This window comes from Oncorhynchus gorbuscha, linkage group LG15 (genome assembly GCF_021184085.1).
Source record: "Oncorhynchus gorbuscha isolate QuinsamMale2020 ecotype Even-year linkage group LG15, OgorEven_v1.0, whole genome shotgun sequence".
Classification (NCBI taxonomy): domain Eukaryota; kingdom Metazoa; phylum Chordata; class Actinopteri; order Salmoniformes; family Salmonidae; genus Oncorhynchus; species Oncorhynchus gorbuscha.
In genome coordinates, this window is record NC_060187.1 from 84,740,645 (window position 1) to 84,760,553 (window position 19,909).

General features: G+C 42.5%; 2 protein-coding genes across 4 annotated transcripts in view; one reads left to right on the top strand and one right to left on the bottom strand.

Moving 5' to 3' along the window:
* The window catches only part of LOC123998307 (inversin-like), a 62,472-nt gene extending 55,984 nt beyond the window's left edge, over positions 1–6,488 (bottom strand). The window contains exon 1 of one of the 3 annotated variants that reach the window (XM_046303404.1): positions 6,470–6,488. The gene's annotated coding sequence lies outside the window, so the exon portion shown is untranslated. Of the gene's footprint in view, positions 1–149; positions 169–791; positions 874–6,469 lie in introns of those variants that run through there. The other 2 variants (XM_046303402.1, XM_046303403.1) reach the window with 2 other exon arrangements.
* On the top strand, positions 143–19,306 carry LOC123998309 (endoplasmic reticulum resident protein 44-like). Its single transcript, XM_046303408.1, has 11 exons — positions 143–298; positions 6,659–6,731; positions 7,027–7,066; positions 7,339–7,454; positions 13,101–13,285; positions 13,645–13,760; positions 13,880–14,054; positions 14,845–14,956; positions 15,190–15,331; positions 17,577–17,679; positions 17,789–19,306. The coding sequence occupies exons 1-11, from the start codon at positions 242–244 to the stop codon at positions 17,891–17,893; spliced, it is 1,224 nt and encodes a 407-aa protein (XP_046159364.1). The 5' UTR covers positions 143–241; the 3' UTR covers positions 17,894–19,306.
* The last annotated feature ends 603 nt before the right edge of the window (positions 19,307–19,909 follow it).

Here is a 19,909-nt window from a genome sequence, read left to right on the forward strand (position 1 = left end):
TATTTAGAAAAATACAACTCCCATTTCCAATTCTTCTAACCTCCCAAGAAATACGCCATACTTGTAGTTTTAAGCCTAATTAGGAATCATTGCTAAATAAAATTATAAAACTACTACTCCCATAAACCCGGAAAGATCGCTCACGTTACCGTGGTCACCCATCCGTTTCCTGCCTCAGCAGCAGAGTTGTATCCGGAGACAGGGAAGACCGAACAACACCATAACCTCAACCAACTCTACAATGAAACTACCACCAATAGTATCCTCTCTCGAGGTCGGCTTCCTCACGATACTGCTGGTAAGGAACTTCGACAGCTAACTTACACGTCCTTGTATTTGAAGTGCGGTCGGTCTGGCTTCACAAACAGTTAGCTAACATTATAATTATAGGCAATTCGTTTTTCAAAGTGATAGCTACTTTTGTCAATCACAAAATAAAGGTGTATTAAACCTGAATATAGTCTTTACATTACTGTACCTAGCTAACGTAAGCTGGCTAAAATAGCGAGTCGGCAAACCAGGTTAATTTAGATCAGTTAGCTGGCTAGCTAAGCTCAGTAACGTTAGCTAACTGTTAGTTAGCAATGTAGAGACATGAGTCATGACCCTCATTTTCTGTGACCACTCGCCTCACTCTGCTCTGTTATGTTAACTAGCTAGCTAACGACTGTGCAAGTCCAAATCAGTATCTTATTGTAGATGCATGGTGAATCTTAAATCCACGTATCATTGATTGTGTGAGCTAACGTTAGCTATCAGACTTGGCTATATATGCTGTTTGTTTAACTTACCTAGCTAGCTAGCCAACAGCTAATGTTGTAGTTGTCTTGATTGCTAACATATGTAGCTAGCTAGCCAGGTCGTGGGACGGTACCACAAGTTAGTGAATTTAGCCACAATCGTGTTGCGGAATGATGGAGCCGGTTGGTGAATTCCTCTGTTGTGGCTCATTCCTATTGGCTGACAACCCGGAACTGATCAAGCTCTGTTCTGCTGCTCAGGATATCGGCCTATTACAGTGTAAACTTTCTTTACAGTCAGTCAAGGATTTAAACTAGGTCATAACTAAGTCATATACTTGTTAATCAGCACGATTCATGGCTTTTATAATGTCTTATAATCTAGAAACCGGAAGATGGCTAGAAAGTAGCTACAAATGTCTGTATTCATACATTATTTAGGGAATAGGCCTGTCTCGTCACCGTCACATAGTTAAACCAGAGACAGTGGCAACATTTAATTACTGAAATATCTCTTGTTAAACTGAAGCTGTTGTCACTCAGCAGACATACAGATGAGTGTCACAGCCGGGCTGCTGTGAGATGACCTCACTATACGTAATACCACTAGTCCGGTATAAGTTGACCCTGGAAATAGTGTGTACATTTTGTAAATACAACCACATCCGCCACCACTCAGCCTTCTCTCTAAAGTGTTATATTACAAACCACAGTAAATACAGCTTCTCCTGTTAACACAGACTGTCACCTTAAATGCATACAGTACGTACATATACAGTGCCCTCTGTAATTATTGGGAAAGTGAAACATTTCTTCTTCTTTTGGCTTTACACTCCAAAATTTTGGATTTGAGGGTATTTCATTTGAGGGTATTTTCATCCATGTTGGGTGAACCGTTGAGAAATTACAGCACTTTCTGTACATGGTTCCCCCCATTTTAGGGGACCAATGGTCAAATAAAATGTTATTTGTCACATGCGGCGAATACTTAAAAAATGTAAGTAGAGCCGCACACTCTAGGAGCTCAGATGCAATCATTTAATAACCTAATATTCAACGTTTTGACTGACAAACTGTCTTCATCAGGGTATAATCAAACACTGTGGGGTGACTAGTTTATATAGTGTCAAAGGACACACACTGGTGTCTGTAATCATGGCCGGTGTGGCCTGATATCATTGGTTAATTCTCATATATAAAAATAACGTACCAAAAACATGAATGGATAGCATTCCATCATACACACAATTTGCCTACCTAGGCCTACAAAACATTTACAATAGCAAAATCACAAGAATGGCTTCAGATCAAAGTCTACGTTGAAACCGAGAGGAGCAAGGGTCTTTAAATTAAAGATCCAGGCAGTCTCTCGTTTTAACAATAAATTATCGAGGTCACCCCCTCTCCTAGGGAGGGTGACATGTTCGGTGCTGATATAACGTTGTGACATGCGCCGAATACAAGCGGTGTAGACCTTAGCATGAAATTCTTACTTACAAGCACTTAACCACACAACTACTGATCACTACTACTGACTACACCTACTGACCACAACTACAGGCCACAATCATACAACTACAGATAACAACTACTTACCAAAACTACAACTACTGAACCCCACAAAGTATCACCACAACAACACAACTACTGACCACAACCACACCATTACTCACCATAAAACTATGGACCACACAACTATTAACCACAACTACTGATTACAACCACACAACTACTGATTACAACCACACAACTACTGATTACAACCACACAACTACTGACCACAACCACACAACTACTGACCAAAACTACTATCCACAAATACTGACCACAGCCACAAAACGAGTGACCAAAACTACTGAACCACACATCTACTTATCAAAACGAGTGACCAAAACTACTGGACCACACACCTACTTATCAAAACAAGTGACCAAAACTACTGAACCACACATCTACTTATCAAAACGAGTGACCAAAACTACTGATCACTATTGACCACAACTGCTGACTAACTACTGACCACGACCAAAAAAAGAAACACCACAACTAATGAACCACCCTACTACTTACCTAAACTATTGATAAAAACCACACAAGTACTGACCACAACTACTTACAAAAATTACTGACCATTACTGAATGTAGGGTCATGTGCCGAATACAACCGGTGTAGACCTTACCGCGAATTGCTTACTTACAAGCACTTAACCACACAATGCAGTTCAAGAAATACAGTTAAGAAAATATTGAATAAATACTGACTCTACAAATTTGAATGAATCGTGAATAATTACGAGTGAGGAAGTTCATACCCCCAAGACATGCTAACCACTAACAATAACAGGGGAGGTTAGCATTTTATATCAAACCCCCAAGACATGCCCATGCCTACCCCTTACAATAACAGGGGAGGTTAGCATTTTATATCAAACCCCCAAGACATGCCCATGCCTACCCCTTACAATAACAGGGAGGTTAGCATTTTATATCAAACCCCCAAGACATGCCCATGCCTACCCCTTACAATAACAGGGGAGGTTAGCATTTTATATCAAACCCCCAAGACATGCCCATGCCTACCCCTTACAATAACAGGGGAGGTTAGCATTTTATATCAAACCCCCAAGACATGCCCATGCCTACCCCTTACAATAACAGGGGAGGTTAGCATTTTATATCAAACCCCCAAGACATGCCCATGCCTACCCCTTACAATAACAGGGGAGGTTAGCATTTTATATCAAACCCCCAAGACATGCCCATGCCTACCCCTTACAATAACAGGGGAGTTTAGCATTTTATATCAAACCCCCAAGACATGCCCATGCCTACCCCTTACAATAACAGGGGAGGTTAGCATTTTATATCAAACCCCCAAGACATGCCCATGCCTACCCCTTACAATAACAGGGGAGGTTAGCATTTTAGATCAAACCCCCAAGACATGCCCATGCCTACCCCTTACAATAACAGGGGAGGTTAGCATTTGAGTCACAAGCTTGATGTAGTCATTGCGTGCTAGGAATATGGGACCAAATACTTAACTTTGTACTACTTTAATACACATATACAGTGGGGAGAACAAGTATTTGAAACACTGCCGATTTTGCAGGTTTTCCTACTTACAAAGCATGTAGAGATGTCATTTTTTTAACATAGGTACACTACAACTGTGAGAGACAGAATCTAAAACAAAAATCCAGAAAATCACATTGTATGATTTTTAAGTAAATAATTAGCATTTTATTGCACAACATAAGTATTTAATCACCTACCAACCAGTAAGAATTCCGGCTCTCACAGACCTGTTAGTTTTTCTTTAAGAAGCCCTCCTGTTCTCCACTCATTACCTGTATTAACTGCACCTGTTTGTACTCGTTACCTGTATAAAAGACACCTGTCCACACACTCAATCAAGCAGACTCCAACCTCTCCACAATGGCCAAGACCAGAGAGCTGTGTAAGGACATCAGGGATAAAATTGTAGACCTGCACAAGACTGGGATGGGATACAGGACAATAGGCAAGCAGCTTGGTGAGAAGGCAACAACTGTTGGCACAATTATTAGAAAATGGAAGAAGTTCAAGATGACAGTCAATCACTCTCGGTCTGGGGCTCCATGCAAGATCTCACTTTGTGGGGCGTCAATGATCATGAGGAAGGTGAGGGATCAGCCCAGAACTACACGGCAGGACCTGGTCAATGACCTGAAGAGAGCTGGGACCACAGTCTCAAAGAAAACCATTAGTAACACACTACGCCATCATGGATTAAAATCCTGCAGCGCACGCAAGGTCCCCCTGCTCAAGCCAGCGTATGTCGAGGCCCGTCTGAAGTTTGCCAATGACCATCTGGATGATCCAGAGGAGGAATGGAAGAAGTTAATGTGGTCTGATGAGACAAAAATAGAGCTTTTTGGTCTAATCTCCACTCGCTGTGTTTGGAGGAAGAAGAAGGATGAGTACAACCCCATGAACACCATCCCAACCGTGAAGCATGGAGGTGGAAACATCATTCTTTGGGGATGCTTTTCTGCAAAGGGGACAGGACGACTGCACCGTATTGAGGGGAGGATGGGGCAATGGATCACGAGATCTTGGCCAACAACCTCCTTCCCTCAGTAAGAGCATTGAAGATGGGTCATGGCTGGGTCTTTCAGCATGACAATGACCGGAAACACACAGCAATGGCAACTAAGAAGCATCTCAAGGTCCTGGAGTGGCCTAGCCAGTCTCCAGACCTGAACCCAATAGATAATCTTTGGAGGGAGCTGAAAGTCCGTATTGCCCAGCGACAGCCCCGAAACCTGAAAGATCTGGAGAAGGTCTGTATGGAGGAGTGGGCCAAAATCCCTGCTGCGGTGTGTGCAAACCTCTTCAAGAACTACAGGAAACGTATGATCTCTGTAATGGCAAACAAAGGTTTCTGTACCAAATATTAAGTTCTGCTTTTCTGATGTATCAAATACTTATGTCATGCAATAAAATGCAAATTAATTGTTTAAAAATCATAATGTGATTTTCTGGACTTTTGTTTTAGATTCAGTCTCTCACAGTTGAAGTGTATCTATGTTTTTAAAAAAATCAGACCTCTACATGCTTTGTAAGTAGGAAAACCTGCAAAATCAGCAGTGTATCAAATACTTGTTCTCTCCACTGTAAGTGAAGTTGTTCTAATACTTTTGGTCCCCTAAAATGAGGTTACTATGTACAAAAAGTGCTGTAATTTCTAAACGGTTCACCCAATATGGATGAAAACACCCTCAAATTAAAGCTCACAGTCTGCACTTTAACCCCATAGTCATTGTTTGATTTCAAACTGTTGGAGTTTACAGCCATAAGAAGAAAACATGCTTCACTGTCCCAATAACTATGGAGGGCACTGTGACCGTGTCTCTCGTCTTAGAATACACACCTTTTTGAAGGTGTGTCGTCCACCACACACACCCTGCTGATTTGAATGAGTCAAACGACTGATGTTAGATAAAGCTTAGTTATCTGAATGTCCTCATTGACAGGATGCTACTGAGACACTGGTTTAGAGGGGTTCCCCTTGTATTAATACATGGGAATGTCCAGGCCTTGCTTAACTTAGCCCCAGTCTATATCCTAGCCACAGCCCTGTCTTCTGTCCTAAGCTCAACTATCAGTCTAGTGACTGGCTCTTGTTGCTGTTTTTGTGTGAAGTTATTGTTATGGTGGTAGCAGAAAATTGGATTGTCATAGGACTCGGAAATGCTTGCTGAGATACAGAGAAATACATTTGATCTTCCAGGGAATGTGAGACTCTGTGTAGTAGAGCATCTCCAATAACACCACTCTCCGTCAAAGATGGTGGATTAATGAAGATGTCTTTCTCGGGCCGTTTGCCATTGGAAAAAAATTGTCTGCTTAAAGGGTGGCTATCCCATAGACACAAATGCGATAGCAGCTGGGTCTGGTCTGCTTAGTTCATATATATGAACCTGAAAATATTATGCAATGTCATGTCTCACTTCTACTTCTTTCTCTGCCTCCGTGTCCAGTGTATGACACTGTCCTGGTCGCTCTAGTCCATGGGGAAGTTTGACTTTGACCCTGAGAACAGAGTCCTCTGTTCCACATCACCTGTGGCGTCAACGTCCATCAGAGAACTGAGATGTCTGGATCTCAACAGGACTCATATGGATGAATTCTAAATAAATAATAAGAAGAGAGGGAGCCAAAGTGAGAGAAAGATGGTTTCTCACCTGTTTGCCTGGTCTGGAAACAGCAACAAGATAATTAATGGAAACAACAGGACAGCAGCTTTAGAACTTCTTCCGTTAACACTGCAAACACTGACTGGTTGTTTTTGGACTGGGCTCATGGCACATCTGTGTGAGGACAGGTTCTAGCCATATCATCGCCCTCATTAACCCTTTCTTCTCCGGCTCTAGGTTACTGGTCTCTCCACTCCAGGCCAGGCTGAAATTACCAGTCTAGACACAGGAAACATTGAAGACATCCTCAGTAAGACATTGTCTGTGACAGGGTATAGAGACATCTCTGTGGTTCTCATCTATCCCTCTTTCTCTCTCCATCTGTGTCATTTCCTCCCTCTTGCCTCTCTCTCTCTCTCCTTGTAATGCTCTTATCTTGTGTTGTCTCCTTCCTCAACGCTTGGTGGCTGTTTGACTGTATGAATAACACTAATGATTCACCCACGAACCTCCCTTGCCTATGAGTATGTATAAATGTACTTTAATTCCTGTGTGTTTGACGTTGTTGTAAAACAGTGGGTGTAACGTTTTTTTTCCCCTCACAGACAATGCTGGAGTGGCATTGGTTAATTTCTATGCAGACTGGTAAGTGTGTTAGTTCTCCTGTGAACATTTGTCCTCTCCTACTCAATTGTCTGTTTGCATACATTTTCTGTGTGTGTGTGTGTGTGTGTGTGTGTGTGTGTGGTGTGTGATGAATTAGAATTCCAACATGCTTTAGTGGCATCATGGCTGGAGAGTAATGCAATGTGGCCAAAGCAATTACACTATGACAGTTCCTCCAAAGGGTAACAATATAAAATCTCATTTGATAAGCAAATGAAATTATACCCACATTCTCCCCCCTCTCCTCCCAGGTGTAGATTCAGCCAGATGCTCCAGCCTATCTTTGAGGAGGCATCGAACATCGCGAGGGAGGAGTTTCCTGATGTCACTCAGGTGGTGTTTGCGCGCGTCGACTGTGATCAGCACTGTGAGTGACACGCTCGTACACACACAGGGTTTTAATCCGTAACGTAACTTTTGGTTTGCCCAAACTCTGTAAAGTAATCTGATTACTTTTAGTTAATTTTACGTAGATTAAAAAATGGATGTTGCATTTTACTTTATGGGTTATGTAGGCTTCTTCTAAACCATTGCTTTCTACTTCAACACAGATAATCATAAGATTAGGCTGTATCTTTACATCAAAACACAGTCGGTCAGATTTCCGGTCATTCCAATTCATGGAATTCTCTTGATCTTCAAGAATACGATATAGCAATATAGATAAGCCAAATTGTTTAACCTGAACATGACCCTAAACTAAGGACTTATTAGCCTATTCTGTTGTTTAACCTGAGCATGACCCTAAAACTAAGGACTTATTAGCCTATTCTGTTGTTTAACCTGAGCATGACTCTAAAACTAAGGACTTATTAGCCTATTCTGTTGTTTAACCTGAGCATGACCCTAAAACTAAGGACTTATTAGCCTATTCTGTTGTTTAACCTGAGCATGACCCTAAAACTAAGGACTTATTAGCCTATTCTGTTGTTTAACCTGAGCATGACCCTAAAACTAAGGACTTATTAGCCTATTCTGTTGTTTAACCTGAGCATGACCCTAAAACTAAGGACTTATTAGCCTATTCTGTTGTTTAACCTGAGCATGACCCTAAAACTAAGGACTTATTAGCCTATTCTGTTGTTTAACCTGAGCATGACCCTAAAACTAAGGACTTATTAGCCTATTCTGTTGTTTAACCTGAGCATGACCCTAAAACTAAGGACTTATTAGCCTATTCTGTTGTTTAACCTGAGCATGACCCTAAAACTAAGGACTTATTAGCCTATTCTGTTGTTTAACCTGAGCATGACCCTAAAACCAAGGACTTATTAGCCTATTCTGTTGTTTAACCTGAGCATGACCCTAAAACCAAGGACTTATTAGCCTATTCTGTTGTTTAACATGAGCATGACCCTAAACTAAGGACTTATTAGCCTACTCTGTTGTTTAACCTGAACATGACCCTAAAACTAAGGACTTATTAGCCTATTCTGTTGTTTAACCTGAACATGACCCTAAAACTAAGGACTTATTAGCCTATTCTGTTGTTTAACCTGAGCATGACCCTAAAACTAAGGACTTATTAGCCTATTCTGTTGTTTAACCTGAGCATGACCCTAAAACTAAGGACTTATTAGCCTACTCTGTTGTTTAACCTGAGCATGACCCTAAAACTAAGGACTTATTAGCCTACTCTGTTGTTTAACATGAGCATGACCCCAAAACCAAGGACTTATTAGCCTACTCTGTTGTTTAACATGAGCATGACCCCAAAACCAAGGACTTATTAGCCTACTCTGTTTATGATTTTGTTGTCATTGAGGACTGATTGGGCTCATTGCTTCAAGTTGAAAAGGAAATTCTGCTCTCATGGAATGACATGCTTTGAGCACTAACGAAAAATTAATACCATATGCTGCATTTGCTATAGGCCTATTGTTTAAGCTTGTGTTGGTGACACTGATATCTCTTATCATTTGCAGCTCTTTAAGGTGATCAGAAGTGTGCGAGTTTGAGCATGTGTCCAATAGGCCTATGGACATAATTTTTTTTAATCGGCATGAATTAGATAGAGCAATAAAAGCCCCACTTGTGGTCTTGTTAAATGAAACTTGTTTTTGACAGCATGTGGACCTCAATACCATGGAGGAGCTCAATACCATGGAGGAGCCGTCAAACGTTTATTCCACAGACTGTGATCCACACGATGCAGCTGCAAGAGCGCATTTTTCACTGGCTGTCCACTGGTTGCAACATTTGATTGATAGGCAGCTTTAACTTCTTCAATTCAACCATTATTGGGTTAAAATACACATGTTGGTTTGTCCACAGCCATCCACAACAACCACAATCCATGAGGCCCAAATAGCTAAATGAGAGAGCAGCAGTGTAGATATCAATAACACTAGGAGGTACGACATCCTTACCTCCAAGTGTTTATTCAAGTTAAATGTATAATCTTTGGATGCCAACAGCAGTAAAATCAAAATCACATTTTACTTGTCCCATTTTTTTGTAAGCAATAGGTGTAGAGCCACTGCCTGTTCACCCCGCTACCATCCAGAAGGCGAGGTCAGTACAGGTGCATCAAAGCTGGGACCGAGAGACTGAAAAATAGCTTCTAGCTTAAGGCCATCAGACTGTTAAACAGCCATCACTAACACAGAGAGGCTGCTGCCTACATACAGACTTGAAATCATTGGCAACTTTAATAAATGGATCACTAGTCACTTTAATAATGCCACTTGAATAATGTTTCCATATCTTCCATTACTCATCTCATATGTATATACTGTATTTATACCATCTATTGCACTTTCCCTTTGCTACTCGGTCATCGCTCATCCGTATATTTATATGTATATATTCTTATCCCATCCCTTTACATTTGTGTGTGTCAGGTAGTTGTTGTGGAATTGTTAGATTACTTGTTAGATATTACTGCACTGTCGGCACTAGAGGCACAAGCATTTCGCTACCCTCGCATTAACATCTGCTCACCATGTGTATGTGACAAATAAAATTAGATTTGATAGACTAACAGTGAAACGCTTACTTGTGATCCCTTCCCAACTATGCAGAGACAAAAATAGAAAACAATATATAATAACACAAGGAATAAATCCACAATGAGTCAGGATAACTGGGCTATATACATGGGGTACCAGTACTGAGTCAGGATAACTGGGCTATATACATGGGGTACCAGTACTGAGTCAGGATAACTGGGCTATATACATGGGGTACCAGTACTGAGTCAGGATAACTGGGCTATATACATGGGGTACCAGTACTGAGTCAGGATAACTGGGCTATATACATGGGGTACCAGTACTGAGTCAGGATAACTGGGCTATATACATGGGGTACCAGTACTGAGTCAGGATAACTGGGCTATATACATGGGGTACCAGTACTGAGTCAGGATAACTGGGCTATATACATGGGGTACCAGTACTGAGTCAGGATAACTGGGCTATATACATGGGGTACCAGTACTGAGTCAGGATAACTGGGCTATATACATGGGGTACCAGTACTGAGTCAGGATAACTGGGCTATATACATGGGGTACCAGTACTGAGTCAGGATAACTGGGCTATATACATGAGGGTACCAGTACTGAGTCAGGATAACTGGGCTATATACATGGGGTACCAGTACTGAGTCAGGATAACTGGGCTATATACATGGGGGTACCAGTACTGAGTCAGGATAACTGGGCTATATACATGGGGTACCAGTACTGAGTCAGGTTAACTGGGCTATATACATGGGGTACCAGTACTGAGTCAGGATAACTGGGCTATATACATGGGGTACCAGTACTGAGTCAGGATAACTGGGCTATATACATGGGGTACCAGTACTGAGTCAGGATAACTGGGCTATATACATGGGGTACCAGTACTGAGTCAGGATAACTGGGCTATATACATGGGGTACCAGTACTGAGTCAGGTTAACTGGGCTATATACATGGGGTACCAGTACTGAGTCAGGATAACTGGGCTATATACATGGGGTACCAGTACTGAGTCAGGATAACTGGGCTATATACATGGGGTACCAGTACTGAGTCAGGATAACTGGGCTATATACATGGGGTACCAGTACTGAGTCAGGATAACTGGGCTATATACATGGGGTACCAGTACTGAGTCAGGATAACTGAGTCAGGATAACTATATACATGGGGTACCAGTACTGAGTCAGGATAACTGGGCTATATACATGGGGTACCAGTACTGAGTCAGGATAACTGGGCTATATACATGGGGTACCAGTACTGAGTCAGGATAACTGGGCTATATACATGGGGTACCAGTACTGAGTCAGGATAACTGGGCTATATACATGGGGTACCAGTACTGAGTCAGGATAACTGGGCTATATACATGGGGTACCAGTACTGAGTCAGGATAACTGGGCTGAGTATACACGGGGTACCAGTACTGAGTCAGGATAACTGGGCTATATACACGGGGTACCAGTACTGAGTCAGGATAACTGGGCTATATACACGGGGTACCAGTACTGAGTCAGGATAACTGGGCTATATACATGGGGTACCAGTACTGAGTCAGGATAACTGGGCTATATACATGGGGTACCAGTACTGAGTCGATGTGCAGGGGTACGAGGTAATTGAGGTAGATATGTAAATATAAGTAGGGGTAACGAGACTAAGAAACAGGATATATAATAAACAGTAGCAGCAGTGTATGTGAGTCAAAAGAGTTAGTGCAAAAAGGGTCAATGCAGATAGTCCGGGTAGCTATTTGGTTAAATATTTATCGGTCTTATGGCTTGGGGGTAGAAGCTGTTCAGGGTCCTGTTGGTTCCAGGCTTGGTGCATGCAGTGGAAGAGAGAACAGTCTATGATTTGGGTGACTAGAGTCTTTGAGAATTTTGATATGGCCTTCCTCTGACACTGCCTTGTATAGAGGTCCTGGTGGGCAGGGAGCTCGACCCCAATGGTGTACTGGGTCGTACGCACTTCCCTCTATAGCGCCATGTGGTGGGATGCCAAACAGTTGCCATACCAAGTGGTGATGCAGCCAGTCAAGATGCCTTCAATGGTGCACCTTTAACTTTTTGAGGATCTGAGGGCCCATGCCGAAAATGTTCAGCCTCCTGAGGGGGAAGAGCCGTTGTTGTGCCTTCTTCACGACTGTGTTGGTGTGTGTAGACCATGTTAATACCTTATTGATGTGTAGGAACCTGAAGCTCTCGACCTGCTCCCTACAGCCCTGTCGATGTGGATGGCGGCGTGCTCGGCCCTCTGTTTCCTGTAGTCCATGATCAGCTCCTTTGTCTTGCTCTTAATAAAGCCTTGATTTTTTTTGTTGCAGTCGCACCATTAGAAGGACTGTATGCTACAAAAGCCTATTCCTGCAAACCATCACAATGCATTTGGTGTGTCATCATAGTGGTCTTTGATTTGTGGTCCAACAAACTTAAACTGTTTTTTTTTTTCAATGCGGATGTGAATGTCGTTGAGAAAACAGAAAGGTGTCCTCATACTTTCTCAATTTTAAAGTAAGTAATAATGTAGGATTTACATTTTTGTAATTTGATTACTATATTTTAGCTGGTAATGGATTACAGTTAGTTTTTTTGTAATCAGTTAGGCCCCCCACACACACACACACACACACAGACGTTTGATAGGCACATCCTTTGAGATAAACAAATTTAAAGGGAATTATTGATGACCTGCAAACTGTTTGAAGACTAATGACAAAATTGCTGCTGCCTGTGAAGACTGGAGCTTAGAGACACCCTGCAGTGAGACTGACACCTGCCAAACACACAGCACTATGAGAATATTTACTCTCACTGGGGGGCAGCTTTCATCTGAGAGATCAGGGGCTGACTGACGGCTGTGTCTTTAGACAGCTTTAAACACCCTCTATCTGTCTTTTACTCTTTCACCTTTTTCATCCATCCCCGTTTCTATCCATCCTTTTCTGATTTTCTCTACCTGCCTCTTTTCCTTCATTCCCCTTTCCTTTGTCCGCCTTTCTCCCCCTCTACCTCATTCTATATTAAACTCTCTGTCTCTCTAGCTGACATAGCTCAGCGGTACAGGATCAGTAAGTACCCTACGTTGAAGTTGTTCCGTAATGGAATGATGATGAAGAGGGAATACAGAGGTCAGAGGTCAGTCACAGCCATCGCTGACTTCATCCGCCAGCAGAAGGTCGATCCCATTAAAGAGATACACAGTCTGGAGGAGGTCAACTCTGCAGATGTGAGTATAAGGCACACACAAATCAGTGTATTGTTGTCCAAACATTTGAACATGTAAAAGGTGTGCCTCAGGGATCTGTTCTCGGACCATTATTAATCTAAATATTGAATAATAATAATAATTTATTACATTTGTACAGCGCTTTTCATTATACAGAATCATCTCAAAGTGCATAAAAGTAAAAAATGTAAACGAAATAGAAGAAAAAAAAGACAACTATACAGGGCAACTGACACAAAGAACACAGCTGACGGGACACCAAGGAGCTATCAACAGAAAGCCTCCTAAAGATTTGTATATGACTCTGTCCTCAAAAAATAATTGGTACTGAACCAGGAAATGTATCTCTCTCTCTGCAGAGGGACAGGCGTAACATTATTGGTTACTTTGACCAGAAGGATTCTGAGAACTACCACACGTTTGAGAAGGTGGCCAACATCCTCCGAGACGACTGTGTGTTTCTCGCTGCCTTCGGGTGAGTCAAGCCTCTTCAGACCAACCACTGCACTCAGGTCTACGAAACATTTATAATATAGTTTATATGCTTTGGTCTGGCATTTGAGTCATCTTTTAATCTTTCCTCTGTCCCTCCAGTGACGTGTCCCAGACAGAGAGGTTCAGTGGTGATAATGTGATCTATAAACCGATGGGGGAGACTGTTCCTGACATGGTGTACCTGGGCTCACTAACCAACTTTGACCTCACCTACGCTTGGGCGCAGGACAAATGTGTCCCTCTGGTCCGCGAGATCACCTTCGAAAACGGAGAGGTGCGTTCTCTCTACCTCTTTTTCTTCTCTCCGTTTGATCCAGTCTAAAGTAAATCATTTAGGTTTTGGGCTAGCCCCGTTCTATACCGCTGGGAGTCGTCTTCCAGTTCTGACCTGGCTTCTTCCCCTACACAAGCCCCACCCTAATGTAATCCTGTCCTTATCTCTTTGCTCAATCATTATCGGGGGGTGTGCTTATCCCATTGATACTTGGCCTGGGATGGCACCCACCGACATCTACGCCATTTGCCGACAACAAGGCATAGACACACACACCTGAATCTCCCACTGACCCGTTAAGGCTTCTGGATGCTTCCCAGCTGAAACAGTTTCTGAACAGTTTGTGCATACATTACATTTTGACGTTTTTGTTCATTTTGGACCCCGGCAAGGGTTGTAGCCAAAGTCTACGCCCCCTAGTCACAGATTGGTCAACAGTAGGTATTCTTCAATGAAGTGCTTGTTGTCATTCAATGAGATGACCCGTCCTCATACTACACCAAACATCTTAGTCAGATGCAAAATTGCGCAACTAAGATCTCCTATGGAAAAATGCCAACATTATAATGACAGATTTCTTGAGTTATCTTAGATTAATTCTGACTATTGAAGAAGTGTATAGTAGCGTCTCAAAATGGACAAACTGTACTATTTCTTTTTTTCAAAATGTTCAAGCGAAAATCTTTTAAGGGAGTATGCGAGCCCATCGTTTGGTTCGGCTCGGTGCCAGACGAACTGAAGCATGCTGACGCCTTCACTCTTCTTCCTCTTCCCTGTGTGTGTGTTCCAGGAGCTGACTGAAGAGGGGATCCCATTCCTCATCCTGTTTCACGTGAAGGAGGACACAGAGAGCTTGGAGAAGTTCCAGCACGAGGTGGCACGCCAGCTCATCAGCGAGAAAGGTAGTGTGTTTGTCTTAAAAGTCTGTTTGTGGCCCAATCACCTGGGGAAATGCCACAGGGTTTAGTGCTGGGACCATTGTTACTCTCTTGTTCTATTTATTTGTGTTGTGTTTTCATCCCAGCCAGGGACAGAGTTGCATTATATTTGTTAGATAACCGTACTATTATAGTCATGCTAATCTCTTCTTAATAAATAATATAAATTATATTAATAACTATCCCCTCCTGCCTAGGATCTATAAACTTTCTGCATGCGGACTGTGAAAAGTTCCGTCACCCACTGCTACACATCCAGAAGACGCCAGCAGACTGTCCTGTCATTGCTATAGACTCCTTCAGACACATGTATGTGTACCCTGAGTTCAGAGACATTGAGTAAGTACAACCTTTCTACTTTCTTTCACCTGTCTCTGGTTGAATTTTTTTTTTTTTTTTACCTCTTAGCCATTTGGCCAACTATTTAGGGCACCTTGAGTGGTTCTCGACCGGTTCCAACCGACATTTCTGTGTTCAGCATGATCTGTGAATGGTGCAGCATCAATGCATGTGCACTCTGTGAATGGTCTGGTTGTCCTGTTTCGAACGCCGATGACATGCAGTTTGTGAAATCTGACACATCATTTACATGGAGAGCGACAGGTCACATTTTCTGGCCTGTCCAGACAAAGGATAGATTTGCTCTGGCTGTGGAGCTCGCAACTCCAATTGTGATACGTTTTGTCAGACCATGAGACATTAATTGTTCACCCAAAAGTATATATTTTTGATACTTTGAGGGGTCTTACAATTCAAACTCAAATAGCAAAATGATCCTTGGTATGGCTTTCTTAAAACCCCCAAAATAACACAACATGCAACAATTTCAAAGATTTACAGTTCATATAAGGAAATCAGTCAATTGAAATGAATTAATTATACCCTAATCTATGGATTTCACATTACTGGGAATACAGATATGCATCTGTTGGTCACAGATGCCTTTAAAAAAAAAAGGGTAGGGGCGTGGATCAGAAAACCAGTCCGTATCTGGTGTGACCGCCATTTGCCTCATGCAACGCGACACATCTCCTTCCCATAGAGTTGATCAGGCTGTTGATTGTGGACTGTGGAATGATGGCCCACTCCTCTTTAATGGCTGTGCCAAGTTGCTGGATTTTGGTGGGAACTGGAGCATGCTGTTGACATCATCAAACTGCTCACACACACAACGCCATACACGTGGTCTGTGGTTGTATGGCCGGTTGGACATACTACCAAATTCTCTAAAACGACATTGGAGGCAGCATATGGTAGATATTTTAACATTCAGTTCTCTGGCAACAGCTCTGGTGGACTTTCCTGCAGTCAGTGGCCTTTTATTGTACCCAGCACAAGGTGCACCTGTGTAATGATCATGCTGTTTAATCAGCAGCGTGTTATCCCACACCTATCAGTTGGATGGATTATTTTGCAAATAAGAAATGCTCACTAACAGGGATGTAAAACACATTTGTGAAAAACATTTGAGAGAAATAAGCTTTTTGTGGGTATGGAACATTTCCGGGATCTTTTATTTCAGCACATGGATCCAACACGTGTTGTGTTTATATTATTATACAGTACAGAACCCCCCCCCCCCCCCCCCAAGTTTAAACAGGACTTAGACTCTTATGGGTTAACAAATCAATAATGAATGATCTTTGTGATGGTGTTTATTTAATGGATTTTAAACAGCTGAATTGTGGTGTTTGTCTTTTTTTGTTTTTACATAGTCTACAGTTACATAAACAAATGACAATGCTATTGTTTTATTTGGTTATGCACTTTCTTTTGTATCCTGTTACCTTCATAAACACTACCAAGTGATTATTTTTGCGATAGCATATATGAAGTGTATTTATTAGACTGTTAGAATGTTGATGTCCAAAAGGCTCGTCATTGGCTTGAGGGGTTGTCCCTCGAGGCCAGGCTTTTCTAGTGTCCATTTGTGTCTGACTTGAGTGACAATATTTGAGATGGCTCATTATTGTTGTCATTAGATTATTTAGATCTGTATGTTGAAAATCTGCATTTGTCAAATATAATACATTCCATTTTATATACACACACACACACACACACACACACACACACACACACACACACACACACACACACACACACACACACACAGTCCACAGATTATAATAGAAATGTCACACCTTCTAGATAATTCTTCTATTGACGGCCCTGGAAACTGGCGCTAATGTGACATGACTTGGCACGTGCAATTAGTGTTAACTAATCGAATGTAATTTCATCTAATCTATTTTACCCCCCATCTAAGCCCCTCCCCCAATCACCTCTGTGATCAGACAGACAGAGCCCTGAGGTCTGACACCCGCTTCAACTAATTACATTACATCACATTCACTACCTCCTCCTTTGGATGTCTGTGTTTTGTGTTCTCCCTCCCTCTGTCACCGAGATCAAATTATTTCATTAGCTGTGTGTGTGTGTGGTGTCTGCAGCCACCTCTAACATGCAGAGACAGCTTTGATATGGGACCAGCTCTGATGTGATATCAGTTTATGACCTTCTGTCATCAACCACACTTCAGTAATGTCATTGGTAGACCTAATGATTATATTAATGTGTGTAGGATCCCTGGGAAGCTGAGGCAGTTTGTTCTGGACCTCCACTCTGGAAAGTTACACAGAGAGTTCCACCACGGCCCAGACCCGACAGACAGCACACCTGGACAGGTCAGAACACCAAGCATACTCGTACACCGTCATTATGTGTGTATAAAACGGTGTCATTGCAGTAGTAGAGGGAGGTGTGTGTGTGTATATAAATGTGTTATTTCATCAGGAGGAGATCGGTGAGGTGGCCAGTAACCCACCAGAGAGTTCCTTCCAGAAGTTAGCCCCCAGTGAGACGCGCTACACACTCCTCAGGGACCGTGATGAACTGTGACCTCAACGACTTTACCACAACCCTGACCTATGACCCACGACCCCATGGCATGCCCCGGAGTCAGTGTCCAGAGTCAGGACAGGCCAGCGGGATGGGTCAGCAACACCCCAACTCACCCCCAACACCCTTAATGGAGAGAGAGGATAAGGAAGACCAGAGAGTAGGTTAAATCCAGGACAGCCGTGTTGGAATAACCTATATTTTCATAACTCTTACGTGTACAATTTTTTATTTTAGATAAAAAGGATGAAACCAGAAGAAGAAAATGGTGTGGGGGGGGGGGGGGATTAGGACAAAAAAAGAAGCAAAGCGTTTTAACTTTTATTTTTGGAGCTTGTAAATAATAATAGTGCTTGTGCTGAGTGAGCGTTGGTCTTTGTCATCCTGATCTAAATTAAAAACCGATTTACTTTAGGTTCAAAAACATGTAGCAACCCTTTCCCCCTTTTTTTTGACGAGTGAGATCCCTTGCTCCGGTTGTTCAGTCTCATTACGGTTCTTATCTGTGGGTAGTCCAGCTCAGTCCCGTTTGAGTGAGAGAGGGTTCTGGTCCTGGAGGACTACAGTGTCTCGGCTGCATCTTAATAGTTCACCCCCCTCTCCTCCTTTCCTTTATTTAAACTGATGTGAAAGCATATTTCTGGCAGGTATCCACCATGCTGCTTCCACCTATCCTATGATTTGAAATAGGATGTGAGGAAAGGAACACATTGTAGAGTATTGAGATGCAGCTTTCCTCTCCTTGGTACTAAACTCATGCAACTGATTGGCCAGAGAGCCTATTCACCTAAGTCACGTTCAGGCGGCACAAAATGGTAGAAAACGTTTAGAAACAACGGAGATACTACCATAAACTGTCCAATAGTTAAATGTTTGTTTCCATTGTCTGTCAGAAAAGCATTTTCTCCCTTTTGTACTTGAACGTGCCCCAGATCTGCAATACTGACTCAGATGGTAGTTCCTAAAGGCTGAGAGGTGTCAGTCAGACACTGCTGCTCTAGCGGACAGGAGGGGAACCTCACACTGAAGGAGAAAAATCAGACTCTGGGCTGCATCTCAATCCTCTGCAGTGGCTTCTTCTCCATCTGCACTGGTCTGACACAGGCCAGGCCACGCCCACTTAGCAACAAGTCCAGGTGACAGCAATATGGAAGAAGCTGACCTGGAAAGTATCCTTATTTCACCTGTCACTCAAATCAGTTCAGATGGAGCAATGAAAGGAGACGAGGAGTATTGAGACTCATGCTGTGTGTTTATTTATAGTACTGTGTGTACAGTCCCTCCCTAGAACCCAACAGTACCCTGATCTGACCAATCACGAAGGGAGGGTTAAAGGGGGAGAAATCTCATTTCTAAATCAGTCATCTCGGAGAGAGAGAAAATAAAACAAGTAAATGAAACCATTTTACAGGATGTTGTGTGTTGAGTCTGTTTGTTCAGTTCTACAGAGAAGACTCTTGACACACACACACACACACACACACACACACACACACACACACACAATTCCTTCATCAGAAGCAGATTTTTTGGTTTTCTTTGGCAATATAAAACCCCAGTAAATCATCATAGATTAAGAGCATCCATATTTAGTTTGTCCCGATCTGAGTTCAGAGGTCATCTACTGTTGTAGTAGATGACATCAGGTGTGACATGTTTCTCTCGTGGCACTTTTAGGGGAAACTTTGGCCTCACTCATCACAACTTTCTACCTGGTACACCCAGGACAGCTGTGTTTATCCTCCTAACCTTTCTTAATCACAATCTCTTATTCTCTGCTCCCCAGTCTGTCATAGGGAGCAGGCCTCTCCTCTCCAGCAGGGTTCAGACCAGGACACAGTCTTGACATTTACTGCTGTTTATACCTCCCTCTCCCCCCTCCCTCTGTTAATGAGCTGTATACTCTAAGCAGAGCAGCAGACTCAGATAAACATCAATAAGTTCATAAACTAGAGAGATGGGTGACTGCTCGACCCAGGCAGTGTCTGGCTTTGGCACAGTGTGTATTTGGTCAAG